This window comes from Squalius cephalus, assembly GCF_949319135.1.
Source record: "Squalius cephalus genome assembly, chromosome: 23".
Taxonomy (NCBI): Eukaryota; Metazoa; Chordata; class Actinopteri; order Cypriniformes; family Leuciscidae; genus Squalius; species Squalius cephalus.
Window position 1 is genome coordinate 26506003 of NC_137144.1, and position 24497 is coordinate 26530499.

The 24497-nt window shown below is 37.4% G+C and overlaps 2 protein-coding genes across 4 annotated transcripts in view; both read right to left on the reverse strand.

The window, feature by feature from the left end:
• The window catches only part of avpr1aa (arginine vasopressin receptor 1Aa), a 675329-nt gene that overhangs the window by 242493 nt on the left and 408339 nt on the right, over nt 1-24497 (reverse strand). The window lies entirely within an intron of this gene.
• The window catches only part of LOC307151128 (uncharacterized protein), a gene marked incomplete at its 5' end in the record, with an annotated part of 50009 nt that overhangs the window by 9906 nt on the left and 15606 nt on the right, over nt 1-24497 (reverse strand). For 2 of the 3 annotated variants that reach the window (XR_013819826.1, XM_079858976.1), the window contains 3 exons: nt 7513-7554; nt 11264-11521; nt 11626-11698. Coding sequence is in view for 2 of the 3 variants with exons in the window: in XM_079858976.1 (XP_079715102.1) it covers nt 7544-7554; nt 11264-11521; nt 11626-11698 (342 nt within the window). Of the gene's footprint in view, nt 1-7512; nt 7555-11263; nt 11522-11625; nt 11699-17753; nt 17861-24497 lie in introns of those variants that run through there. The other variant, XM_079858975.1, reaches the window with a different exon arrangement.

Genomic DNA, 24497 nt, shown 5'->3' on the forward strand with positions numbered 1-24497 from the left:
TTTTGAACTGGTTCATTTGCATGGATCATATGAACAAACTGATTCACTAAAATGTTTTCCCACTGACTTGAAAATAAAAATCCATTTGTTTTTGCATACTATTTGTCTTAAAATGTGTCTTGCAATGCTTACAGCTGAACGAATTCAGGCTTGCTTGATCATTCAATTTCAGACTTTCAGAAATCAGACTTTACAGTGCAACATTATGTTTTTTAGAAAAGGATCATCATGTCCACATATCATTAACATCAATACTTTCACAATATAAGTCATGGTTTTTATCATCAAACAGAGGCTTGATCCAAAGCGACTTATATTGTGCAATTAACATCAAGCACACAAAATATGTGCAAAAATACATGTCTATAGTGTTTATAATGTTTCATTTTAAATACATTAATTCTGAATGTAATAATAATATATGACTTACACACTGATTTGACATATCTGTGTTTTTTTGGTAACATTATAATAAAGATTCATTTGTTAATATGAACTAACAATGAACAATATTTCAACAATATTTCAATATTTATAGTAAATGTTAATTTCTAGATTTTTAAAATCAAAAGTTAATGTACTGTGAACTAACATGAACAAACAATGAACAATTTTATTTTTTATCAACGAAGGCTGTAAACTGTTAACTAATGCATTAACTAATGTTAACAAATGGGACTTATTGTAAAGTGTTACCGTGTTTTTTCTCGCTCTCAACAATTCAATTTTGACCTGGTGCAACAAATATTCAGGTGAATATGGTAGATATTCCCCAACATTGCTATAACTAGCCGAACTAGGTGTGATTTGAGCTGGTAAAGGTGGTGAGAGAGGTCACAGTGGTGCTGTAGATCTTGCCAGTGCTGGGAAAATAAGTTTATGGCTCGGATCCACGGGCAGGGCGACGGATGCCGTGAAGGAGCTTATTTACATGCAGTCTGTTGGCAACAATTAAGCGTCTGAATAAGAAGGAATTCTGTTATTTCTTCTTCATCTTTGGACTTCATTGCCACCCATTCAAAACCACCCATTTCAGAACAACTCAGAAATGTAGTTACGGATCAAGTGACTTGCACTCGATTTATTGGCGACTGCACTGTTAAAAAAAGATAACTAAAATAGTTTTAAGTTTAAAGTTACAAATTTCATGTTTAATTTAATGTGTTACTTGCCATTTCTTTGTAATTTATATTTCTGAGTGAAAATTGTATCTGACACCAAGTAAAAAAAAAAAAAAGCGAGTAATCATGCAAGCCTGAATTCTTTCAGCTGTAAGCATTGCACTGCAAAAAATGCTTTTCTTACTTAGTATTTTTGTCTAGTTTCCAGTCCAAATATCTAAAAATTCTTAAATCAAGATGCATTTACTAGATAAGTAAAATTAGATAAGATATTATGTCTTGTTTTCCGGGGGAATCAATCAAAATGAAGTGAGTTTTTGCTTAAAACAAGCAACATTATCTGTCCATGGGGTGAGAAAAATAATCTTAATTCAAACAGAAACCAGATTATTTTTCTTACCCCATGAACAGATCATTTTGCTTGTTTTATGCAAAAAATTCCCCCGGAAAACAATACATAATATCTTATGGCATTTTACTACTTTAGTAAATGCATCTTGATTTATTTGATTTGGACTGGAAACGAGACAAAAATACTGAGTAAGAAAAGCATTTTTTGCAGTGTGCAACTGGAAGACAAATTTTATGCAAAAACAAATGGATTTTTTTTCTCCCATTTGTTGGAAGTGTTTTGCAGTCAGTGGTAAAACATTCAGATCGAGCTCAACGAGACACGTCTCTCCACTCAGGAGGAAGAAAAGATATTATTAAAAACGAACACGTCACTGAAAGACACCCGTGGCTTTGTCGTGACTTGTGGGCAGGAAAGTTGAGGACTCGAACGACATGTGGCTCGTGCTCAGTGGAGACTGAGGTTGTGTTCACACTTGTAGTTCGGTTCTCAAAAAAGAAAAAGATTTATAATGACATTTAGTCCATTTAGACCTTTAGCGTTAACACCGAACCTAAAGACACAAAACAAAAAAGCGACATATTTTGCGACTGAACTCATGCAATACAATGCAACGAGCTGGTTGTATGTGCGTAGCCTATATATGATGGTATTTTGCCCAGCTGAGAACTTGTGAAGGGCTTATAAAATGTTAAAACAGCGGCAGGAATCCCTCCGTCACACACACATGACGATCTATTGCAGGGAGACGCGTTTCTGACGCCTGTACCGAACTTTATTGGGCAACGTAGATCCTATGAAGAGAAAAAACAGGTATGCTTTTGCATTCTGTCCTTTTAAGGGTCACATCTTGTGGTTTGTTTAAATAACTTCGGTTCATATTTCAGGGTGTGTTCACACTTGGCATGTTTGGTTGGATTAAAACGAAGCCTGGTGCGATTGCTCTGTTAGTGCGGTTCATTTGAATAAGTGTGAACGCTGCCATCCGAACCAAACAAGCGGACCGAGACGCTCAAAAGACGGGTCTCACTCCACTTCCACATGAACCCTGGTGCGGTTCCAATACAATATGAACGCAACACGGACCAAAGACATGTAAACAAACCCAAAATGTTGTGTGTTCATGATGGGTGTTTGTTTGATCATTATCTTGTCTGTTTTGTGCGTTAAATTTTAAATTTTAATTTTTTTTCTAATTTTATATGAGATTGTGAAGCACCTTGGGCAACAGTATATAGTGCTATATAAATAAACAAATGAAATAAACAACTGAAATTAAATTAAAAACAGGATGTGATGTCAAGATGCGACCCTAAAAAGGAGGGTCGTATGAAGGTTTTTCTCTTCATAGTCGCGAGTTTGCCGTGACTTATCACAAGCCGCGTTTCCATTACCCTTCAAATTGCACAAATTAAAAATACGCCCAATGGAAACACGTCAATTTCGCAAAAAATCCCATATATCGCAAAAAAAAACATTTTTTTTTTTTTTTGGGGCAATTCGAAAAAGGAATATTCCGCAAAACTGCAATGGAAATTTTGCATAATTTACAGGTCACCTGACGTACGTGAAAGTCGATCATTCTTTAAAGATGGCGCGGTGTGTTTGGACAGAAGACGAGACTGAGTTCTTTATTAAACTCATAAAAGACAAAAGAATTATGTGAATACTGGATTCTAAACCACAAAGAAATGCCACAATTTATCAAGAGCTTGAAGCAGAGATGAGAGAGAAACTCCTCATATGAGCCGCTCACAAGTATAAGGGGCTTTCCTTGCCATTAATGCTTGGATAACACACACACGTCTCCTTCCATTAACAATAATGGCTAGTGCGGAGGCTTAGAAAATATCGCAAAAGGCGTCAGAAGCGCATCTCCTCACGGCAGATCTGTGTGTTAGTGTGTGTGACGGGATTCCTGACGCTGTTTTGACTCCTTTCCACATTTTATAAGCTCTTCACGAGTTCTCAGCTGGTTAGAATACCATCATATTTAGTTACACACACACAACGTGCGCATTTAGCCCAGAACACAGCATTGTTTTGGATGTTCGGTAAGATCAGTCGCAAAATATACGCAATAAAAGCCGACCAATCAGGGGTGTGTTTCCCAAAAGCATCGTTAGCCAACTATGGTCGCTATAAGTTCCGTCGTTATCAGCAGTTCATCGAGTCGGTGTTTCCCGAAACCATCGTTTCAACGAACATTCGCAAACAGCATCGCAGAGTTGTGTGTGTGAAATGACAGATCTCGACCTGTGGTTAGAAGCAGTTTCTAGTTTGCATGACATGTGGACTCAATAAATCCTGATCTTGAGCAAAATAATCAAGCTGACATTCAGCGCAACCTGTGTCTTTTATTTAACATACAAATGTCATTTACGTCTTTGAGTTTGTCAAGAGATTTAAAGTGTCGTTTTTGAAGAGTGCGCATGTGTGAACGAGCTCTAGTGTAAGAACGAGTCTATGATTGAATCTGGAAATAAAGCAAAATAACTGAGAAAAATGAGAAATAGACCTCAGATGACATGTCTGTAATTTATAGCGAAACATCTAGCGTTAATTCGATCTCAAACAGATTCATTAAAAGAAGATTCATTACCATCATTAACCAACGTGGTTGAGTGACCAATTTGCAACAATACGGTTTCGGGAAACAGTCGAGACTCGCTAGTTGATTTCTTCAACGATGCATTGCACTATGATGGTGAAGCAGCGAGATACGGCATGTATGGGAAACACACCCCAGGTTGTGAATATATCCCTATGCCTTTAGGTTCGGTTTTAAAATGCCAATGTGAACGCTAAGCAGACCAGAACGAAATGTTTTTTTTTTTTGGTTCGAACCAAGCGAACCCGAACTACAAGTGTGAACTTCAGTCGAACCGCACCAGGGTTAAAGCTGCAGTCGGCAAGATTTTTTTGATCATATTCACTGAAACTGACGCTATGCTCCGACAGAACAACATAAATCAGCCGGTTTTAGAAAAAAACCCTGCGCCTCTACCTCCATCTGGAGCCTGTTATTTGTTTAGCAAAAATCCACCGCTCCCGGTTCTTCTGGTCCAATCAGCGCAGGGCTGTGTGAGAGCTGACTGTCAATCACAGCTGTCAATCATGACGTCACACCACCGTTTTTATAGCATCAAATAACTAACTAAAAACAAACTTATTTTAAAAACAAACACTTGAATTTACACCAGCGTGATAAAAACTACAGTAAATGACAGAAACCACTTTCGGAAAAAAGATATTTGAAGTGTAATTCATTTGTTTAGTTGGTCTCAAGTCCCATGAATAACACGGGGAGGCGGTGTTTTTGACCTATACTAGGACCAGTCACCGGGGGGGGGGGGGGGCTGGCGATCGAGACGCTTTGGCTTCACTTTTCAGGGCTTGTGCGGCACGCTTGTATCACATACACACTGAAGTTCGCAGGTGTGTTGGATTGTACGAAGCGTGATAGCGCGTTAGTAGATTTCCTCTCCGCCATCTTGTTATCTATGGGTAGATTAGCCTACCTCCGAGTCCATGGTGTTGATCGATGCTGAAGAGACGGGCTAGTTCACGGAAAATCTGGTGCACACACACTCGATGTGAGGGTGCTCGCTGGTAGCGGGGGAGGGGCGTGAGAGTTGTAAACATTCAACATTTTGGCTAAGCCCCCTCAATCTGCCAGACTTGCCGACTGCAGCTTTAATTTGGAAGTGGTTCGAGATCCCCTGAAAACGCGGCTCTCGGTCCGTGGGGTTCGTTTTAATCCAACCAAACCTCCTAAATCTGTTAAATACGTCCACAGCGGCTGCGCTGGAAGATGTTAGTTGAACAAGCTCTCCGTTTACTCACACATTTAGTGATGCTGTTAAAAGCCCTATTCAGACTGGACTAGTTTTCATGGAGGACGTTAGAGAAGTTCATGTTTCACAGGCATACTTTCTGATTTTAATCCTGTCCGAATCCATGTCCGTGTTTTCCTAAAGCCCTATTCGGAAGGTAATAGAGATGCGCTAGTTAAAATGATTTTCTCTTGTATTTCATCTAAAAATGATGGATGTCATTTGAAATAAGAGGAAATAAGTGAATACAGCCTCTTATTTACACGAGGTAAACATACAGCTGCTCGGTGTATATTTTTAATCTACATTGATGGCATAATTACGGACCATTTCTAATGTTTACTTGCTTTTCTTCTCTTTCTCTTTCTCCTTTTGAGTCGGTGATATGAAATAATACTGTTCTTCCAGCAATTCAGTAATAAAAGTCTAGGCTAGATCTATAAAATGCATCCAAAGCGCATTGGTCAAAAAGGATTTAAACAGTGAATCTCTTCTTCTCAGAGATGTGGATTCAGACAGGGATTAAATCACAGCATGTGATTGGTGTTTGTCAAAAACAGTAGGTCATTCGGCCGGGGATTTTTACACAGGTGTTGGGAGGAAAACACAGGCTTTCTGGATTCAGGCAATAAAATCAGCAACTAGCCCCTGCAAATGTTCAATATATACTATACGAACCCATTAGAAACAATTAGCGACTGAATAGGGCTTTACACTAACGCTTCTCCTCGTGTGTTTTTTGACCTGTTTGCTCACAAATCTTCCAAAAACGCGATATACAGTCTATTTATTCATTTAATTTTTTCGTCGGATACCATCCATGAAATGAAAGCATGCGGAAGATTGGTGAGCAAACAGGTTCTCACACGACAGCATCAAACTTCTGTCACGCTGACACACATTGACCCCAGGGGATCTTTTGAAAAACGTTCAATTGTTTTACTCAGTCAATGAAAACCGAGCAGGACCAAGACATTTTACAGCTGATCGCCGTTAAAAAAGTCTTTCTTAGCGATGGCTGATTGAATGTATTTTAGTCCAGTGCCTGTATATAAGATTAGTAGTTTTGACCGAGTTCATATGTGGATCAACTGACTTTGTTGTGCATTTTCAACAGTTTCAATATGAAAAATAACTTTTATATTGATTCAATGGATTAATTGCATTTTGAAAAAGAAAAAAAAAAGTGTCATGAATTTATTGCATTTTGGGGGGGAAAAATAATCCGTTTTTATAATAAATCTTTGAAAATCAACATCTGGATTTGAATTTATGATGTTATTATAACCTAAAGATGCTATGTGAAAGTTTTACACAGAAAATAGTGGCCACTTTCTTGGTAAAGAAAACACATTTTTACTCAAATTTATCAAAAGTGGATTTATTCTAAACTCTTCAAATAGAGCCAAATTGCAGAAACTGCGAAGACTGGCCATTTTAATGCTCACTCACGTGGGTTTACTATAAACAACCAATTCTATAAACTCGTGTCACTTTCAATAGGGTTTTAAAGCTAAATTAGAGTTACATCAATCAGTAAATCATTAAAAGACACGCAAGCGCAGCTCCTTCTGTAACACACACTCTCATCTCTGTGATGATCTGCGCTCATGCCGATGTCGGAGATGATAACGTGATGTTATGTATTTCTATCGATGCCTAAATTAATCAGCAGTGGTCAGAGCAAGAGCTCTCAGAAAATTCAAGATGTTATTACAAGCTCTACCAGGACGTGAACGCTCTCTACAATTGAATTATGCGAACGCACTATAAACACAGATGACAGTGATAAGAATTGTAACTCAAACATTGTTTAGAAAACTAGTCCCGTCCGAATAGTGATGGTTTAACTCTATTATAATGAATTTTGACATGTGCTTTGTGATTATTGTGATCTTGGGTCGGGTTCAGCAGTGTCAGGGCCGGACTCTAGAGGGCGCCACTGTCAGGTGCAAAAGAATGAGACGGGTTTCCCTTCAAAGCCCATTATATTCATCTCACGCTCCGAAAAACTGCAATATATATTAATTAATTAATAAAATAATCAATGCATTTCAGTGTAACACCTACTGAAGTTTAGATGAGAGACCATCCAATAAAGTGACTACATGTGGGCTAGTTGTTAAATGCGCAGGCATTTATTTGATAAATGAAAGATTTTATTATGATTATTCACAGAAAAGAAAATAATATCCGTACTGACCTGTGCAGCGCTGCATCTCGATTAGTCCATTTCAAACTCTGCCTATGGAAAAACACATACAAAAATGATAATTATAATTTATTTTTTAAGTTTGCTTAAAAAAGTACAGTTTATACAGATAATATTTCAGTTACTGCTGTATTCGTGATATTTCACTTTACTTTTGTGAGATGCATTTTAAAGCTTAATAATTAAATCACGCTGCTCGTACATTTTATATTTGTTTAATGAACCATAGCCATCAATATGTTTAATTGATCACTGCAGCACAGATTTATTTAGTGAATTATTGATCAAAGATCAACAAAAGGTGAAGTAATTAGTGATTATTAAATTTTCTGATCATGAAAAAAAATAGATCATGCTTCAAATCGATGTGAATAAAGAGATAAAATGCGAATATGTCATTCAAAGGAGAATTTTCAATTGAGCAATTCTGCAAATAAAAGCGGCATAATGTTAGTTGGAAAAATGCCAAACGATTTCTGATGTGTTTCTCATTAAAGCACATGCTCGGAATTTATGAACAACTAAACATGAGCTTGTACAAATATAAATATATAAGTTGCCATAACATAACAAGAAATGATCGTATTGTATAATCCAATGAATTCACATGCACACTTTTAATATGAATGATGATTTCCAAAAAATATATGATTTTGCAAGATTATACAGGAGTTATGCGTGTTTTTTTGACATGCTTTATTATGTGAGTGTTTTAAGAAAGAGAACGTATTTTACATAAGTATTTTTAAACATAAATTCAAATATTATTGTGACCTTTAAAGCCAATGATACTTATTTGATATACTTTTTCATGACTCTAACTTCAGACAGCATCTACAGTTTTGCATATGAGCTTGATAAACATGTAAATGAAGGGTCTGTATTAGTGTATATTAATATTAAGTTATGCACATGCACACTTGTACTCTTGCTTTTGTCTCACTTTTCCTCGAAACATTTGGTGCATATTGCAAAAACACGGAAAGATGCGTAAATCTATTTTGCCGATGACAATCGTGCAATAAACTTTATAAAAAGCAATAAATCTGTCAGCAAACACAAATGATCCTGATGTTCGTGGTGGGGAAAGTTCGGATTTTGGAGAAGAGAAACAAAATATGATGCAATTTAATTCATTGCGGCTAATGTGATGAACGCATATTTAAAATAGCGTATTATATATATTTGCAGTATATTTAAAGTTACACTGTTAATGTCCTGAACACATTACATGCAAAACAGCAGAAACAAAGACAACTACGAATGTAATAGGATTAAAAATACTTAAACGGATTACACCAAAAATAAAATGTGCAGTGTATCATAAAAACCGTGAAATATTAAATTCTGGTTATTTTGGGACTAAACTGGCTTCAATACACGATAGACAATAATACACTCCTACACTTAAAGGTTTATGTTATAATATCTGCAATTCTGATCTTTGTTCGTTTGCAAGTTTAGTTGGAGATAAACATATTGAATATTTTTAAAATTATAATTTAAAAAAAGGCGATTACACACACATGCGCAAGAACACACACACACATCTATTTTAGCATAAAATTATACATTTTATATAGAGCTAATTATAATTTAAATAGACGAACTCTAAACCTTAAACGAAACTTTAGCATTTTTAGATGTACATTTTTTTTTTAAATCTATGGATCTCTTTTATCCAAATGAAAAAGTGTGTGTAAACACTGATGTTAGCTAGTATTTCTGTGTTCAACAATGTGCACAAAATAAATGCAAACAGATTTAAAAAGTGTTAAAATTATAAAAATGAAATAATCAAAACAGCGTAAAAAGGCGTGTTTGTGTACGTGTGTGTTTTTAGAAAATAAACTTAATAGAAAACGAGTGTCTTAAAATGTAGTCTGTTTAATCTCGTCAGTCATTTTTTTATCCATATTGACTAGAAGTATCGATAGAGCTCGTTTCACACACTGCATCAAAATGGTGGACTTGAACTTCACACACACACACACACACACACACACACACACACACACACACACACACACACACACACACACACACACACACTGAAACCCAAACTACTGAGGAATGAGACCCCCTCATTGCAGACATCATGTGTGTGTGTGTGTGTGTGTGGGTGTGTGTGGGTGTGTGTGTGTGTGTGGGTGTGTGTGGGTGGGTGTATGTGTGTGTGTGTGCCCATGAGGGAGGCCAATCGAGTTTGAAAATATTTAGAAATATCCCAAAATTAAATTTAAAGTTGTGTGCTAAATTCTTTCCATAATAAATATGTATTTTTGAAGCACTTCTGTCTGTGTGCGCCTGAAGGTGAGCAATCCAGATGCAAATGTTTAGAACTTTCCCAAAATTCCATTTAAAGTTGATATGCTAAGTTTTTACTCTAATAAATATGTATTTTTGAAGTACTTCTAACCGTGTGTGTGTGTGTGTGTGTGTGTGTGTGCTCTTGGGGCTAACACACATTTCACAATTAAAAATGTTTGAAGTCCCTGTTCTTGATCTGGCAGTTCTCAAGTCGCAAAGTCAGCAAATTCAACGACAGGTAAAGTCATACACACACACACACACACACACACACACACACACACACACACACAATCCAGGAATCCTATTGAATAATTCCACACCCACAACGAAAGTTATATCAGGAGTATTTGGCTGGAAGGCATAAATCTACACCACATGCATCACAACAAAACATCACATTTCTTGTCCTAAAAACTGTCTGATAATTATTAAAAAAGAAACAAAACAAGCCTTTACAGAAAATACAGTCCGGAATTATTACAATATTAAATAAATATGGGTCACGATTCCTAATTTATTGTCAACCTATTTAGGGAATATATTTATAAAATTAACTGTCTTATTAATTATTTAATTTAATTGATAAAAACCCTTATGCATATGTATGTATGAATTATATTTAAGATTTAGGGATGCCATTTTGTCTTTAAAACGTAAAAAAATAAAAAAAATAAAAAAAAATCTCCTGAGCAATGCTAGCTATGAAATGAATCATAAATGTGTTATAGCATAACTATCAGGATTATTATATCATAATATTGTTGATTTTTAAATGCATTATGCAAATAAAAATGACCTTAATAGAGCGAGTTTAAAGTTGAAATATTTGTGGTTAAAAAAAGCACCTAAAAACAAATCACGGTATACAACTGCAATTAAAAATAAACATATAAAAAAATATTGCATGCACTAAATAAAAATCACAGTTGATCAAAGGCCCACCGCTGCAATTCAACAGAGGCCAGATACAAAGAGTGAAGCCAGGCCTCTTCTACCGATTAGAATTTAGAAGAAAAAAAACAGCATTTTGACCCAAATATAAATATTAACAAATACCTCTTTCGCGGTGTTGCATTTAATAAAACAAGAAAAGTTTAGCAAACATAGTAAAGCATCATCTCAACATGGTTGAAAAGTATCAGCATTAGTATACTTGTAAATTGCAGTGCATCCGAATGAGGTCAAATGTAATCTGAAATACATTCCGGATAGATTTACTGCGCTTACATGCGTTTCGGAATAATATTGCGTGATGCTTAATAAATCTGCAAATGCACAAACATTTGTGTCATCAGCATCAGACCCGAATCCGTGCGTTTTAATCCTTCAGATATGCATGTTTTAGCAATCTGTGCATCGGAGAAGAAAGAAAAAAAGCATGCACACACACACACACACGCACGCACGCACACACACTGCTGTGACTTACACACATCTGCGAGGACGTCAGCGTCCGGAGGCAGTGCTTTCCTCAGGCCTCTTTTTCTTCGGATGTTTTTCTGCAGAGAGAAAAGGGCTGCTATTCCTCGAGCCGTCCCGTTCCGCTTTCCCGGTCTGGAATTCCCGTGTTCCCCTCGACAGGCTCTGGTTGGGATCGTCTGGGCCTCTGGAACAATAGGAGGCCTCCGGGGCGTCTGGGAGGCGTGTGTGAACCCCGTCTGCGGACCGGAGCGCGTCTCGCTGAATGCTGCGTGTTAGCAAACACACAATTAGCGTGTCTGTCGCATGCAAATGGTCCACATGCGATCGGCTCTCGGAGGCCCGAGGAGTGTTGAATAAACGCCCCCCCACCTCCTCTTTCACCATCCTCTTTTTCTGCGTCTTCCCCTCCCCTTCGCAACCATCCTTCACTTTTTTCTGCCATAGTTGCATGGCGTTTTCCTTACACTCCCAACGCGTAGATCACCGATTTTCGGACTCCTTTTAAGAGCAACTGGCACCTGTCCCATATCGGAAAAGCAGAATTCCTCGGAACGGATCGGGAACGGATCAGGTCAGTGAGGTTTTCGGCACCCCGAAGGGCCTGGCGTGGGCTTCGGGTCGAGGCGGATTCGCCCGCTCGCTGAAATCGGAAAAGAAACGTGTCAAAATACGACTCTGTGAAGCAAACCTTGCTAAAAATCTTCAATCAGGTGCATGGAAAAGCTCAGGAACGTGTTGGAAAAGCGGGAGCGTTTTAGCAGGTTTGTGGAGGAGCCTCTGTCGCGCTTTAGTCAGGAGGCCCTCGTGGCAAAAAAAAAGGTTTCTTTTCTCTTTTTTTTCCCTCTTGCACGCTCTAAAATCTCCTTTCCAGTGGCTCTCCACCTTGCGTGCGGCACGAAGACAGCGGAGCTCGAGGAACCCGTACGGGAAGCCAAAGAACAGGAGAGAGGGAAAGAGATATGAAACTGGAGACGTAGAGGGGTGAAACTCCTCATCAGACGTCCCACATGGCCTTGCACTTCAGAGAGAGAGAGAGAGAGAGAGAGAGAGAGAGAGAGAGACAAATAAAGAGAGAGAGAAGTGGGAGGGCGGAAAAGCAGCAAGTCCAGAGCAGGAGAAAGACGGAGAGAGGGAGAGAGAGAGAGAGAGGGAGTGTGACATAGATACTCCTCCCCCAGCGCGCAGACTCAGTGTGTTTTCCCACACACACACACACACACACACACACACACACACACACACACACACACACACACACGGATAATCCCAGCAGAAAGAATGAAAGAAAGAGTAGAAATGCAGCAGAAGAACACTGTAAAACTGTCTGAAACTTTTGAACTCCACACCGTTTCTGAACATAAAAACCAGCTGGCTTATTTTTTAGCTCATCTTTCCCACAAACACTCATTTGTTTGCTTTAAAGGTTTGCTTTAATAGTGCACTTTAACATGAAAACCAAGCGTCGTACACTCAGTATAGATCTCTGAATAATCTTCTAAAACGCATGCGTGTCCGAACGCAGAGCACCCATTTTGAATTCTGGACGTTGCACAGTTTTTTTATTGAATAACAGCGTAAACTTTGGTGTATTCCTCAAATAAAGCTTCATGTGACTTCAGACGACTTGGAATATAGTGTACGAGTCATGTGGACGACTGTTGTGGAAGGTTTGGAAGCACATGGTGAGTAAATAATGAAAGATTTGAGATTTTTGTGTGAACTATTCCTTTAACCAGCAAGTCTTGTTCGACTTTGAGGATAATAAACTCTTAAAAAAAACAATGGACACACATTGTCATTTCCGCCGCATCTCAAACGGCCATTCATTCTGTGGTGGAAATGACATTTAAGACAATTATGGAATAAAATAAATAGCGATCTTAATTTCATAACTAGCATCGTAAATACACATAAATAATATTTTCACACTTTGCATGATTAAAGAAATGACGCACAGTACAAATATTCTGCTAACAAATGATATTTATCTTGAGGTTTGTATACTAACCTTTATCAGGGACAAAATATGAAAATTACACCACAATGAATAACAGACAGCTGTGATTGATGTAAAAAAATAAGAATAATTTTCACATTGAAACGGGCAATGCTCATTTCACTTTTTGTTTAGATAATCATAGTTATAAAAATGCATTTTCATAGTTTTGGATGTTTGGCACTTTAACAAAAAAAAAAAAAAGTCTGTTAGATAATAAAAATCAGCCACTGGTTCACACAAGTGCCAGTACTTGAAGAAACACCCACATTCAACCAATCAGAATCTCCGCTCTGGATTTAGACAACAACTCTGACCTTCCAGCCAATGAGAAAGCGGGAAAACGAACAGACTCCGCCCCTTATAACGCTGCTCTCCTCATGTGCCCTCTCTCTCTCTCCTCGTTCATCCCTCCATCTGCCCCGTTTGCTGAAATCCCTCCCTTGCGGTGGCCGAGCGAGGCTGGGAAAGAAAACTGCACAAACACCCACCGTTAGAGAAGTGTCGCTCTCGTTCCCCTTCATTTCTTCCCAGTGTCTGAAATTGTGGCAGGCGCTTTTGTAATAAATTAAAAGGAAACGGACAGAGCAAAAAAACTTTCTGTTTGCTCTTGTACTCGCGCCCGAAACCCTCGAGGGTCGGACTCGCTGTGCAAACTTTTTTTCCCTCTCTCTCTCTCTCTCTCTCTCTCTCTCTCTCTCTCTCTCTCTCTCTCTCTCTCTCCCTTCGCTCTTCCTCTTTGGCGGCTCGACTAATGAGAGTGCAGAAAGAGAGAAAGCCTGCGAACTGCGAAAATCTCTTGTGGACTTACTCAACACTTGTCTCTGCAGTTTCTCTGGGGACTGAGGGAAGATTGTGCCACTTCAGAAGGTGGGGCTTCTTTCTTAACCAGCGTGTTTCTGTGTCTGAGCGTGCGAATGCTGCGCTCGGACTGATCTAACATGGCCGACGCATTCCCCTCGGCGCTGGCTCACGTCTGTCCTCGCACGCTAACACCCCGACCAGGCCGACGCAGAGTTAATGCGTCCGTGTAAAAAAACTGTTGGCCGGTTTTACGCCGTTAAGTTTGGGACCCCGTCGTTTTCCTCCCACGTCACATCTCGCCACGGCTTCTGACCAATCGGTGGCCTCGTTTCTAGGAGGCAGATAAAAACGAGCACGCTTATATTTCGTTTCTAACTTCAGAGATACCAGATTGCATCCCTAAAGACCGAGCAACGGCTTTTTCTTTTGTTATATAGCAGGAAAACTCTCCGTTTAGTAGCTTTTTTTTTTTGTGAACGGTTTAAGCATTAACTTACAGGTTACTGGCCAACTTCAACACCGCCTTTATGTCTAAACACGGCCCTGTTAGTGACACAACAGAGCAGCGTTTTTAAGATGCATCACACCTAATCTCAAATGTGCATTCATTCACAATCATTGCAATGCAATGCTATAGCGGAGGAAAGAGAAAGTGTGTGAAAGAAGCTACATGCTAAACACACTCGGGTTCCTGATTACACGGTGAATTTGAATAAATGCCGTGAAACTAGAACACGAGGAGTGTTGAAAACATAATGCTAACGTTGACATGTTGCTGCGCAAACGCTCGCACTACGTCACCTCTCTGAGGCCAGCACAAAATGGCGGCCGCCTCCATTTCGTAGACACCGACCGTCTTGCATCTGATGCCTTTATGATCATTTCTGTGAGAAACACATGCAGACAGGAAACAATAAAGATTGCATTGTGAAAAACACGTTTTGCTTAATCGTGTGTATTTTTTTTAGAACGAGTGTAACAGTAAGTGATGCACGTTTTCTTCTTTACACATGCATGGATGAAACAAATATTTCAGTTTTCTCATTTAATTTTTGCATTAAAATGTAAATTAAAATGCATCAAAATCACCAATTAAATGCATTTCTCGCCTTAAAATGAACGGCTTGTTTAATGCATTTGAATTCATTTTGATGCAATGGCATGCGATGCAGTTTTCTTTCTCTAGAAAGGGGAGCTATATTTGGACAGTTCTCCCATGGATCCTTGTCCTTGCGAAATCATCAGAAGCCCCAGACTTTAACTGGACACTGAAAATGAAATAATATGCCAACTAGCACAAATGTTTTGCTGCACATTTTAGTCAGCACTGCATTCTTTGATATCGTGATGTTGGCCTGGCGTCAGGCCGCGTTCGCATGGGTAAGGAACCTGGACGAGGCACACACACACACACACACACACACAAGTGTTTGTCGCAACAGGAAATGCTGGACAAATGAAAGCCAGCAAGAAAACAGCCGACAGCAGGAGCTTTGAGAGCCGAGAACTGAGATTCTCTTTCATGTTCGGAAACATAAATTCTATGAGTTTCCGTGAAATTATTCTTAAAAATAGCAGCATTGTTTGTTTCTACTTTTAAAATTAAACTTTGAAGGCAAAATCAGCGTCTGTTCAAACATGCAAATTGGACACAATTAAAATATGCAACATTAAGACTACGCATCAATTTCAACAGATAAACTCTTTTCCCGACTTCACACAAAAAAGGCCGTTTGAGGTGGTCTGACCTCTGACCTCCACGCGTGCCTAAATGACTGCTCCATTGACTCCCCACTGGGTCAGACAAAAAGGTCACGACCCCCGGGTCAAAAGCGTTACTCAAGGGGCCGTTCAAGCTAAATTGAGAGGGTGCGACATTTGTTTGCTTTGACAGGGTAAAGATTACGCTCACGTTAAGTGTTGCCGACATGCGGGTCAGCCCCTTGGGAATGACCTGTGGGACCTCAGACAGCTCCTCTTATTAACTGCTGCTGACCTTTGACCTCTGGCACCATCCGAGCGACACCGGGTTCTCGCGCGCGCACCTGATCAGAGACAGAAATCAATCACGCGCAGGTTAGCGTCCGTTGGAATTCATTTAAATCTCTTTAACAACCTCATGATGATAATATTACATGCAAAATGCTCTGTGTAAATCAAATACTTTATAAAGGAAAGTGATACAACACTTCAGAGAATTTAAAAAATTTAAATTCAGTTTCTCATAATTTAAAACACTAAAGTGGTATTTGAAAGAACGTTTGGGAAATACTTTATAATGCATTATAAATGAATTTTAAATGCATTAATTATGCATCTTATAATGCATCTCATGAATGATTTTAAACCACAGTTATAAAACAGCTTTAGAAAGTATAATACGTTAAAATGCATGACAAACAATCAATTTCAGATGTAATAAGGAATCTGCAAATATTATAATGCATTTTCACTTTGGTTACAATTATTTACATAATTAGCACCTTTATAATGCATTACACATGAAGGCTTTAAGTTAAGTGTTGGCAAAGTTTGTAGTGCCGAATTAATAATTAATTTGATCAATTATGTAATATAAATTATTACTCTAACCATTTTTACTGTAGATGTGATGCAATATTTATTGTATTAAGTGTGTTAAAAAACTTCAGTGGCATTATCAATTATATAAAAGATTACATTGTCCCCCTTTAAAATGTGTGGCAACACCTTAAATATGAAATATATTTTTGAATAATTATTATGCATATATGCCTAAAACAAAATATTGTAAGGGGAAAATATACAGCATCGCTGTGAAAACAAGTGTGTGTGTGTGTGTGTGTGAGAGAGAGAGAGAGTGTGACAAGAACAAGACAAAAAAGCAATAAAATATCCATGTTTTTTCCTATGAAAACACTGATAAAACACTAACATTTAACTAACAACACAAAAAAGTATTAAAAATTATTTTTCGATTAACTCTGTCTCTATCAATATATATACAAATCAGACATTAAAAACACTTTTTAACACCTTTTAAGTATTTAAGTAAATTGTGTGCAAATGTAATTACACTAAATTGGCCAAATATTATTTTCAGATTAACTATAAAAATGTTTAAAAACTCTACATGTTTTCATTATATAATACTCTATATTCAGTGACCCAAATAACACAATATTTTCTGTTAATAACCCATTTTTAAATAAAAAACTTACTCTTTATGCAATCAATAAATGTGTGTGAAAATATAACACACATCCAGTGCAATTCAAACACGCCACATAATTCTTCCACAAAATACAAATCATAAATTCACTCAATATCACTTCTCATGATTTCACATTTTTCCTTTGTTGTAAATTAACAAGCAAGCACATCTTATTTTCTTCTTAGACAATCTATCCATTAACAAACAAAAAGATTATGCGTGAATTCGCACACCGATTGATGAAGACGAGCTAAAAATCACTTATGTGAAATACGAGAGAGTTAATAAACAAAAAAACTCAGCTTTTCTTCCTTCACAAGAACAAAGTTTGCAAAAACTAACCAGTGACTTTCCTCAAACGTAGATGAATGACACTGATATTGATTGAAACATTTTTATACAATTCTCAAATGGCTTTTTAAACAACATAGTTCTGAATTAGATTGAAGCGTGTTGATCATGATATGAGACCTGTCAATCAAACGACACATAACCTGGACTCACCCGCTGAAGATGCTCGTCGAGTTCATCCAGTCTCTTCTCTCGCAGTCTTCCTGTGAAGCGAGTGTGTGTCCTTGTGTTCTTCATGCGAAGCTGGCACGGGACGCGACCTGGCGCACAGCAACCAAATAAAGAGAGAGAGGGAGAGAGGGACAAACTCAGCGTAGAAGAGAAAAACTCCAGGTGCAAGTTATATTGAACCTGTGCGAGTTGAACCTTTAAAATGTACTTGTGAATAACAGCACGAAACTTCTGAATCTGAACGGCTGAGACCATAAAACACACCTTTTCACGACGGGAAAGCAGGTAATTGTGCTTGTGGACAAACTGACTTCAAGTGCATTACATCCAGAGGCGTTCGGACCCGGATCTGCCACGTCAGCCATGTGCTTTTGGACATCATCATCATCATCATCATCATCGTTCCTCGGTTCAGACTCGACACACCCAGCGTGTGCGACGTGCATCAGCAAACACTCACACACTCGGCCACCCGTAACACAACAGCGTGACCGGTGTGTTTCTCTGATTGCACATAAACACATTAAAATGCACTTCTGCACTTCGCCCACAGATTTCTGAGCAACAAACTAATCAGACTTTTCTGAGGTCACACGTGTGTGTGTGTGTGAATGCAAACATCATCAACATTAAAGGAGCTCTAATTTTTACAACAACTACATCATCTATGATTGTCAAATACATTTGAAAGCCATTTAAAAGAGCTTGAGTTTGTGTGATTGCTGGGAGTAAATCATTTTAAACCACTTTAAAGTGTAACATCTGCACGCAATTTTGACAACATGTCGTCATCATGGATGAAATTTAATCACGTTTTAGAAATTTACACTCTTAGATGAAAAGGTTCGGTTTGGATCCTTCAAGGGTTCGTTCATTTTGTTTAATGCATTCTTAATTTTATGAATAAAACGCATCTTTTTCTAATAACTTGGCAATATAAATGCACTAATCCTTCATGATTGTACATAAACTATCATACAAAAATATTTGGATGCTTAAAAATGCCTGAACGTCACTTTTCTTCAGCCGTTTTAGTGGATGTATGATTCAGTTGCATCAGAATCATTAACTATTAACATGTTCATAATACTGACTGTCTTCATTTTCAACAACACATCTATTGGTTTAACATTTCAACGGCAAACTGTTTGTTTTAAATGTGCGCTTGTTCATCTTTCTTTACAATAAAGGACATAAATATCACAGCAAATATGTAATGCAATGACATGCAGAGAGCTTTGTGTCCGAATACTAGAAGTAAGACACAAAACTGCAAAATAATGAATAATGTCTCTGATCATAAAATAATATTGATCATTTCTTCATTTGATTGGTTTTGGCTTGAGGTCTGGTCACAATAAACACATTTAGCAATAATCATCACGCTCGTTTTGAGGCATTGCTGTCCTTTGAAAATATATATTTATATTTGAACCACATTTGACACCTAATAAATTGCAACAAAATTTTCTGTAATATTTTTGTCCAAACCCTGCAATCATATTACATTCTAAAATTTAAAATGTACTAAACTTAAATGCACATCTAGCACTGCTTTTAAAAACTTACACAAGTAAAAATGATTTACTTATATATTTACTGTAATAATGTTTTCTTACATGGTTCAAGATAAAAATAAAAATAATTAAAAAGCCACAACAAAAGCAAACAATTACAAAATACTCTACTCAGATTTCATCAATAAACAAAACAAATAAAGTCATTTTAAAAATAATTTACTTCATTAAAACTCAATTAAACTCAATTAATCCAACCTATTTTCCCCTCTATATTTTGAGCCAGCAATTAAAAAAATTTAGTTTAATTGTTTGTAATTTTATTTTATGTTTCTATTTAGCTTTCATTTATTTATTTTTCATGCACTTCTAATCATTTTTAGTGCTTCAACTTGAACTTTGTATGTAGATGTCATGCAACATCTCTAATTTTCATGACGTTTTAAATCTAACATTTATATTTCATTTCAGCTTTATTTCATTTAACAAAACTGTAGTAAACGATGATAACCCTGCACTACGATAACAACACAAACCTTAGGAACACAAATACTTCAATATCATCAAATAAAATGACTTTATTAAAAAAATATATATGTAATATATTCTGTGTCTACAATAAGCCAGCCATTTTCAAAGCCAGTTTAAAATCCTAATAGTTTGACGTCTAAATCCCGACCTGGATTCAGCTGTCCTGACTTTGACTTGTGAACGTGATGAAGTATTGGATGTGTGTGAGTGTGTGTGAGTGTGTGTGCGCTCACCTAATGAGACGCGAGAGAAAGAGACGGGGTTCACGGGGGGGCTTTTCTCAGTAATCCCCACCCCCAGCTTCATCTGCTTCAATAGGTGGAGCTGTCTGTCTCTCGGCCTGTCTGTCTCTGAGGGTCACGTGTGCCAGACACACCACAAAAGCCTCTTTTATGAAGAGCGTATGCAGATAGAGCTGCTGCTTTTGTGCACCGACCCCAAGCCTGGAGGAGCGGTGGGGCGAGAGACACCGACAGAGACAGAGAGAGAGAGAGGGATTGGTGTGAAAACACAGCAAACACTCGCATGTTTCAACCTGGTTTGTGACTAAATGATTTAAATGTCTATTAAAGACCCCGTAATGATCAAAACCAGAGTCTTGCGGCTTTAAGTCGATGTCGGCACTCCTCGGCTTTTACATTACGCTTTACACACTGGTAAAACTAGAACGTCCTTAATACAAATTTTGTAGGTCCGACTATATGAACATTTATTAGCATGTTCTTAATAGTGCACATTCCTCATCTTAAGGCCCGTAAGGATGATAACTATAATAATACATAACTGTGACTATAAATAATTATTAATGATTGTTCTAAAGTCCACACCACAAGTGCTGTTTTAGGATTATTTATATACTATTCGTTTTTTTTTTTATATTGAATATTTATTGTTATATCTTCAGTTTTCATTCGTTTTTAGTAATTTTATTATGTGACTGCACACACACACACATGCACACACTCACACTCACACACATGCTTGCACAAATGTGTGTTTGTTTATTTTTCTTTACCATAAATGCAGCTCGCTTTAACATTTTATTATATAATGCAATGACATTCAGACCCAAAATGCCTGTGGACACTTTAAAATGATGCGAAACATTTATTCTTCATTTCTGACGCGATCAGTTTGGATGTATGAAGTATGCTTCATTGTTTTAGCAAACGTGTGCTTTCTTGCTCTGATATCCAGTATAATGCAGTTTTGTGTGTGTATTAATGTCTAACACACTTCATCTGCTTCTTCTCCACATGACTGTTATCTCCAGAAGCCACAGTGAATGCAAATGACCAAAACCCTAAAAGCCATTCACACAAATCACACACACACACACAACTGTCCGCAACGCCTACTTTACACCATCACATCAACTTCCTAAGGATGACATCAAGTTGCAGCCAACAGCTTTTGAATATTGTAAATATGTCACATTATGGGGAATAAAATGGGCTTTGATTGCTTGAATTTTATAGTATTTTAATTGCTTTGAAAATGTGTTTATTCCTAATAAACTGAGATTATTTTTGCATGCATGTATGCAGACTGATGAAATAAATAGTGTGTATTAATTTGAATTATTCCTAATAAACTGAGATTATTTTTGCATGCATGTATGCAGACTGATAAAATCAATAGTGTGTATTAATTTTAATTATTCCTAATAAACTGAGATTATTTTTGCATGCATGTATGCAGACTGATGAAATAAATAGTGTGTATTAATTTTAATTATTCCTAATAAACTGAAATTATTTTTGCATGCATGTATGCAGACTGATAAAATCAATAGTGTGTATTAATTTGAATTATTCCTAAATTAATTTTAATTATTCCTAATAAACTGAAATTATAGTTGCATGCATGTATGCAGACTGATAAAATCAATAGTGTGTATTAATTTTAATAATTCCTAATAAACAAATAATTTTTGCATGCATGTATGCAGACTGATAAAATCAATAGTGTGTATTAATTTTAATTATTCCTAATAAACTGAAATTATAGTTGCATGCATGTATGCAGACTGATAAAATCAATAGTGTGTATTAATTTTAATTATTCCTAATAAACTGAGATTATTGTTGCATGCATGTATGCAGACTGATAAAATCAATAGTGTGTATTAATTTGAATTATTCCTAATAAACTGAAATTATTTTTGCATGCATGTATGCAGACTGATAAAATCAATAGTGTGTATTAATTTGAATTATTCCTAATAAACTGAAATTATTTTTGCATGCATGTATGCAGACTGATAAAATCAATAGTTTATTAATTTGAATTATTCCTAATAAACTAATTATTTTTGCATGCATGTAAGCAGACTGATAAAATCAATAGTGTGTAATAATTTTAATTATTCCTAAATTAATTTGAATTATTCCTAATAAACTGAAATTATTGTTGCATGCATGTATGCAGACTGATAAAATCAATAGTTTATTAATTTGAATTATTCCTAATAAACTAATTATTTTTGCATGCATGTATGCAGACTGATAAAATCAATAGTTTATTAATTTGAATTATTCCTAATAAACTAATTATTTTTGCATGCATGTATGCAGACTGATAAAATCAATAGTGTGTATTAATTTTAATTATTCCTAATAAACTTAAATTATTGTTGCATGCATGTATGCAGACTGATAAAATCAATAGTGTGTATTAATTTGAATTATTTCTAATAAACTGAGATTATTTTTGCATGCATGTATGCAGACTGATAAAATCAATAGTGTGTATTAATGTGAATTATTCCTAATAAACTGCATGTGCATGAGAAGGAAAAGATGATTTATTTGTATATGCATGCATGCATGATGAAGTTGAAATCTAGTTTGCCAGAATCGTTTATTAAACCGCTTTAACGTTCCACGTTCAGTCGAACAGTCTATAATAAACGCGTCTCATTGTCCACTGGAGTTAGTTGACATTCGTCCAGCGTAACTGAGTATTTCAGGTCACTTCGCAGGCAGTTTGTCAGACAGCCAAAACTCCCAGAATGCCTTGCTCTGCTGGGAGAGTTAACTGTTGCGACGGACCGTTTTCTCTTTCTCTTCTCCTCCTGTCATCCGTTAGCCTTCTGTTTGTCTTTCTAAACAACCGTTTTTCCTTTTGTTTGGGGAATACGAGCTGCTCCGCTCCACATACGACACGTTAGTTTGACTCTGACGCTAAAACACGGTAAACTGAACATTTACATAATCATTTTATCACTTCTGAAACACATCTGACACATTTGGTCGTTTTTTAAGTGGGCTCTTAAAGGGACAGTACACATAAAACATGTCGTTTCAACCCTGTGTGAGGATTAAAAGGTATCAAAAGTATTCTCACTCTTCTCCAGTCGTATGAGGGTTTCTCTGAGGAAGAGACTTCGGGACAGTGAAGAACTCCTCATTTAAGCATCTCTATACATCTCTATAGAGTAGGCGTTGATCTGTTAAAGACGGCTGGACGTGTTCTCTAATGTTTCTCTGGTCTCTAGAGACCCAGTGTTGTCCAGTGTGTTCTGTCCCACACCTGCAACTCTGATAACACACACACACACACACACACACACACACACACACACACACACACACACACACACACACACACACACACACACATACATATGCACTCACACACACTCAAACTCACTCACACACACCCACACTCTCTCAAAATCTCTCACACACTCACTCACACACACACACACACACACACACACACACACACACACACACACACACACACACACACTCACATGCACCAACAGACACACACACACACACACACGCACAGACACACAGACAGACACACACACACGCACAAACACACATGCACACACAGACAGACAGACACACACACACACAAAATCACATTCACTCTCACACACTCACACACACACACACACACACACACACACACACACACACACTCTCTCTCTCTCTCTCACACACACACACACACGCACTCACTGTTTCACACACACACACACACACACACACACACACACACACACACACACACACGCACTCACTGTTTCACACACACACACACACACACACACACACACACACACACACACACACACACTCACTCACACCCACCCACACCCACCCACACTCCCTCAAAATCTCTCTCTCACACACACACACAGACACACAATCACATTAACACACTCACACATATATATGCACTCACACACATTCACTCACACACACTTACACACACTCTCTCAAACTCTCTCTCTCACACACACACACACACACACACACACACACACACAGACACACAATCACATTAACACACTCACACGTATATATGCACTCAAACACACACTCACTCACTCACACACACTTACACACACACACACACACACACACACACACACACACACACACACACACACACACACACACACACACACACACACTCACATAAACACACACTCACTCTCACCCACACTCACAAACTCTCACACACACGCAAACAAAACACACACTCACACACTTTATCCATATTGTCTAGCCCTAAAAATGACATCCATAAGCTCAGAAATATTATTACGCTCGACCTCAAACAATATGACAATCCAAACGGTGAACTTGAGCTGGTGTTGATAATTAATTAGAGTCAGGAATAAATAATTAATCTGAGTTCGATATTGAATGTGTGTGAC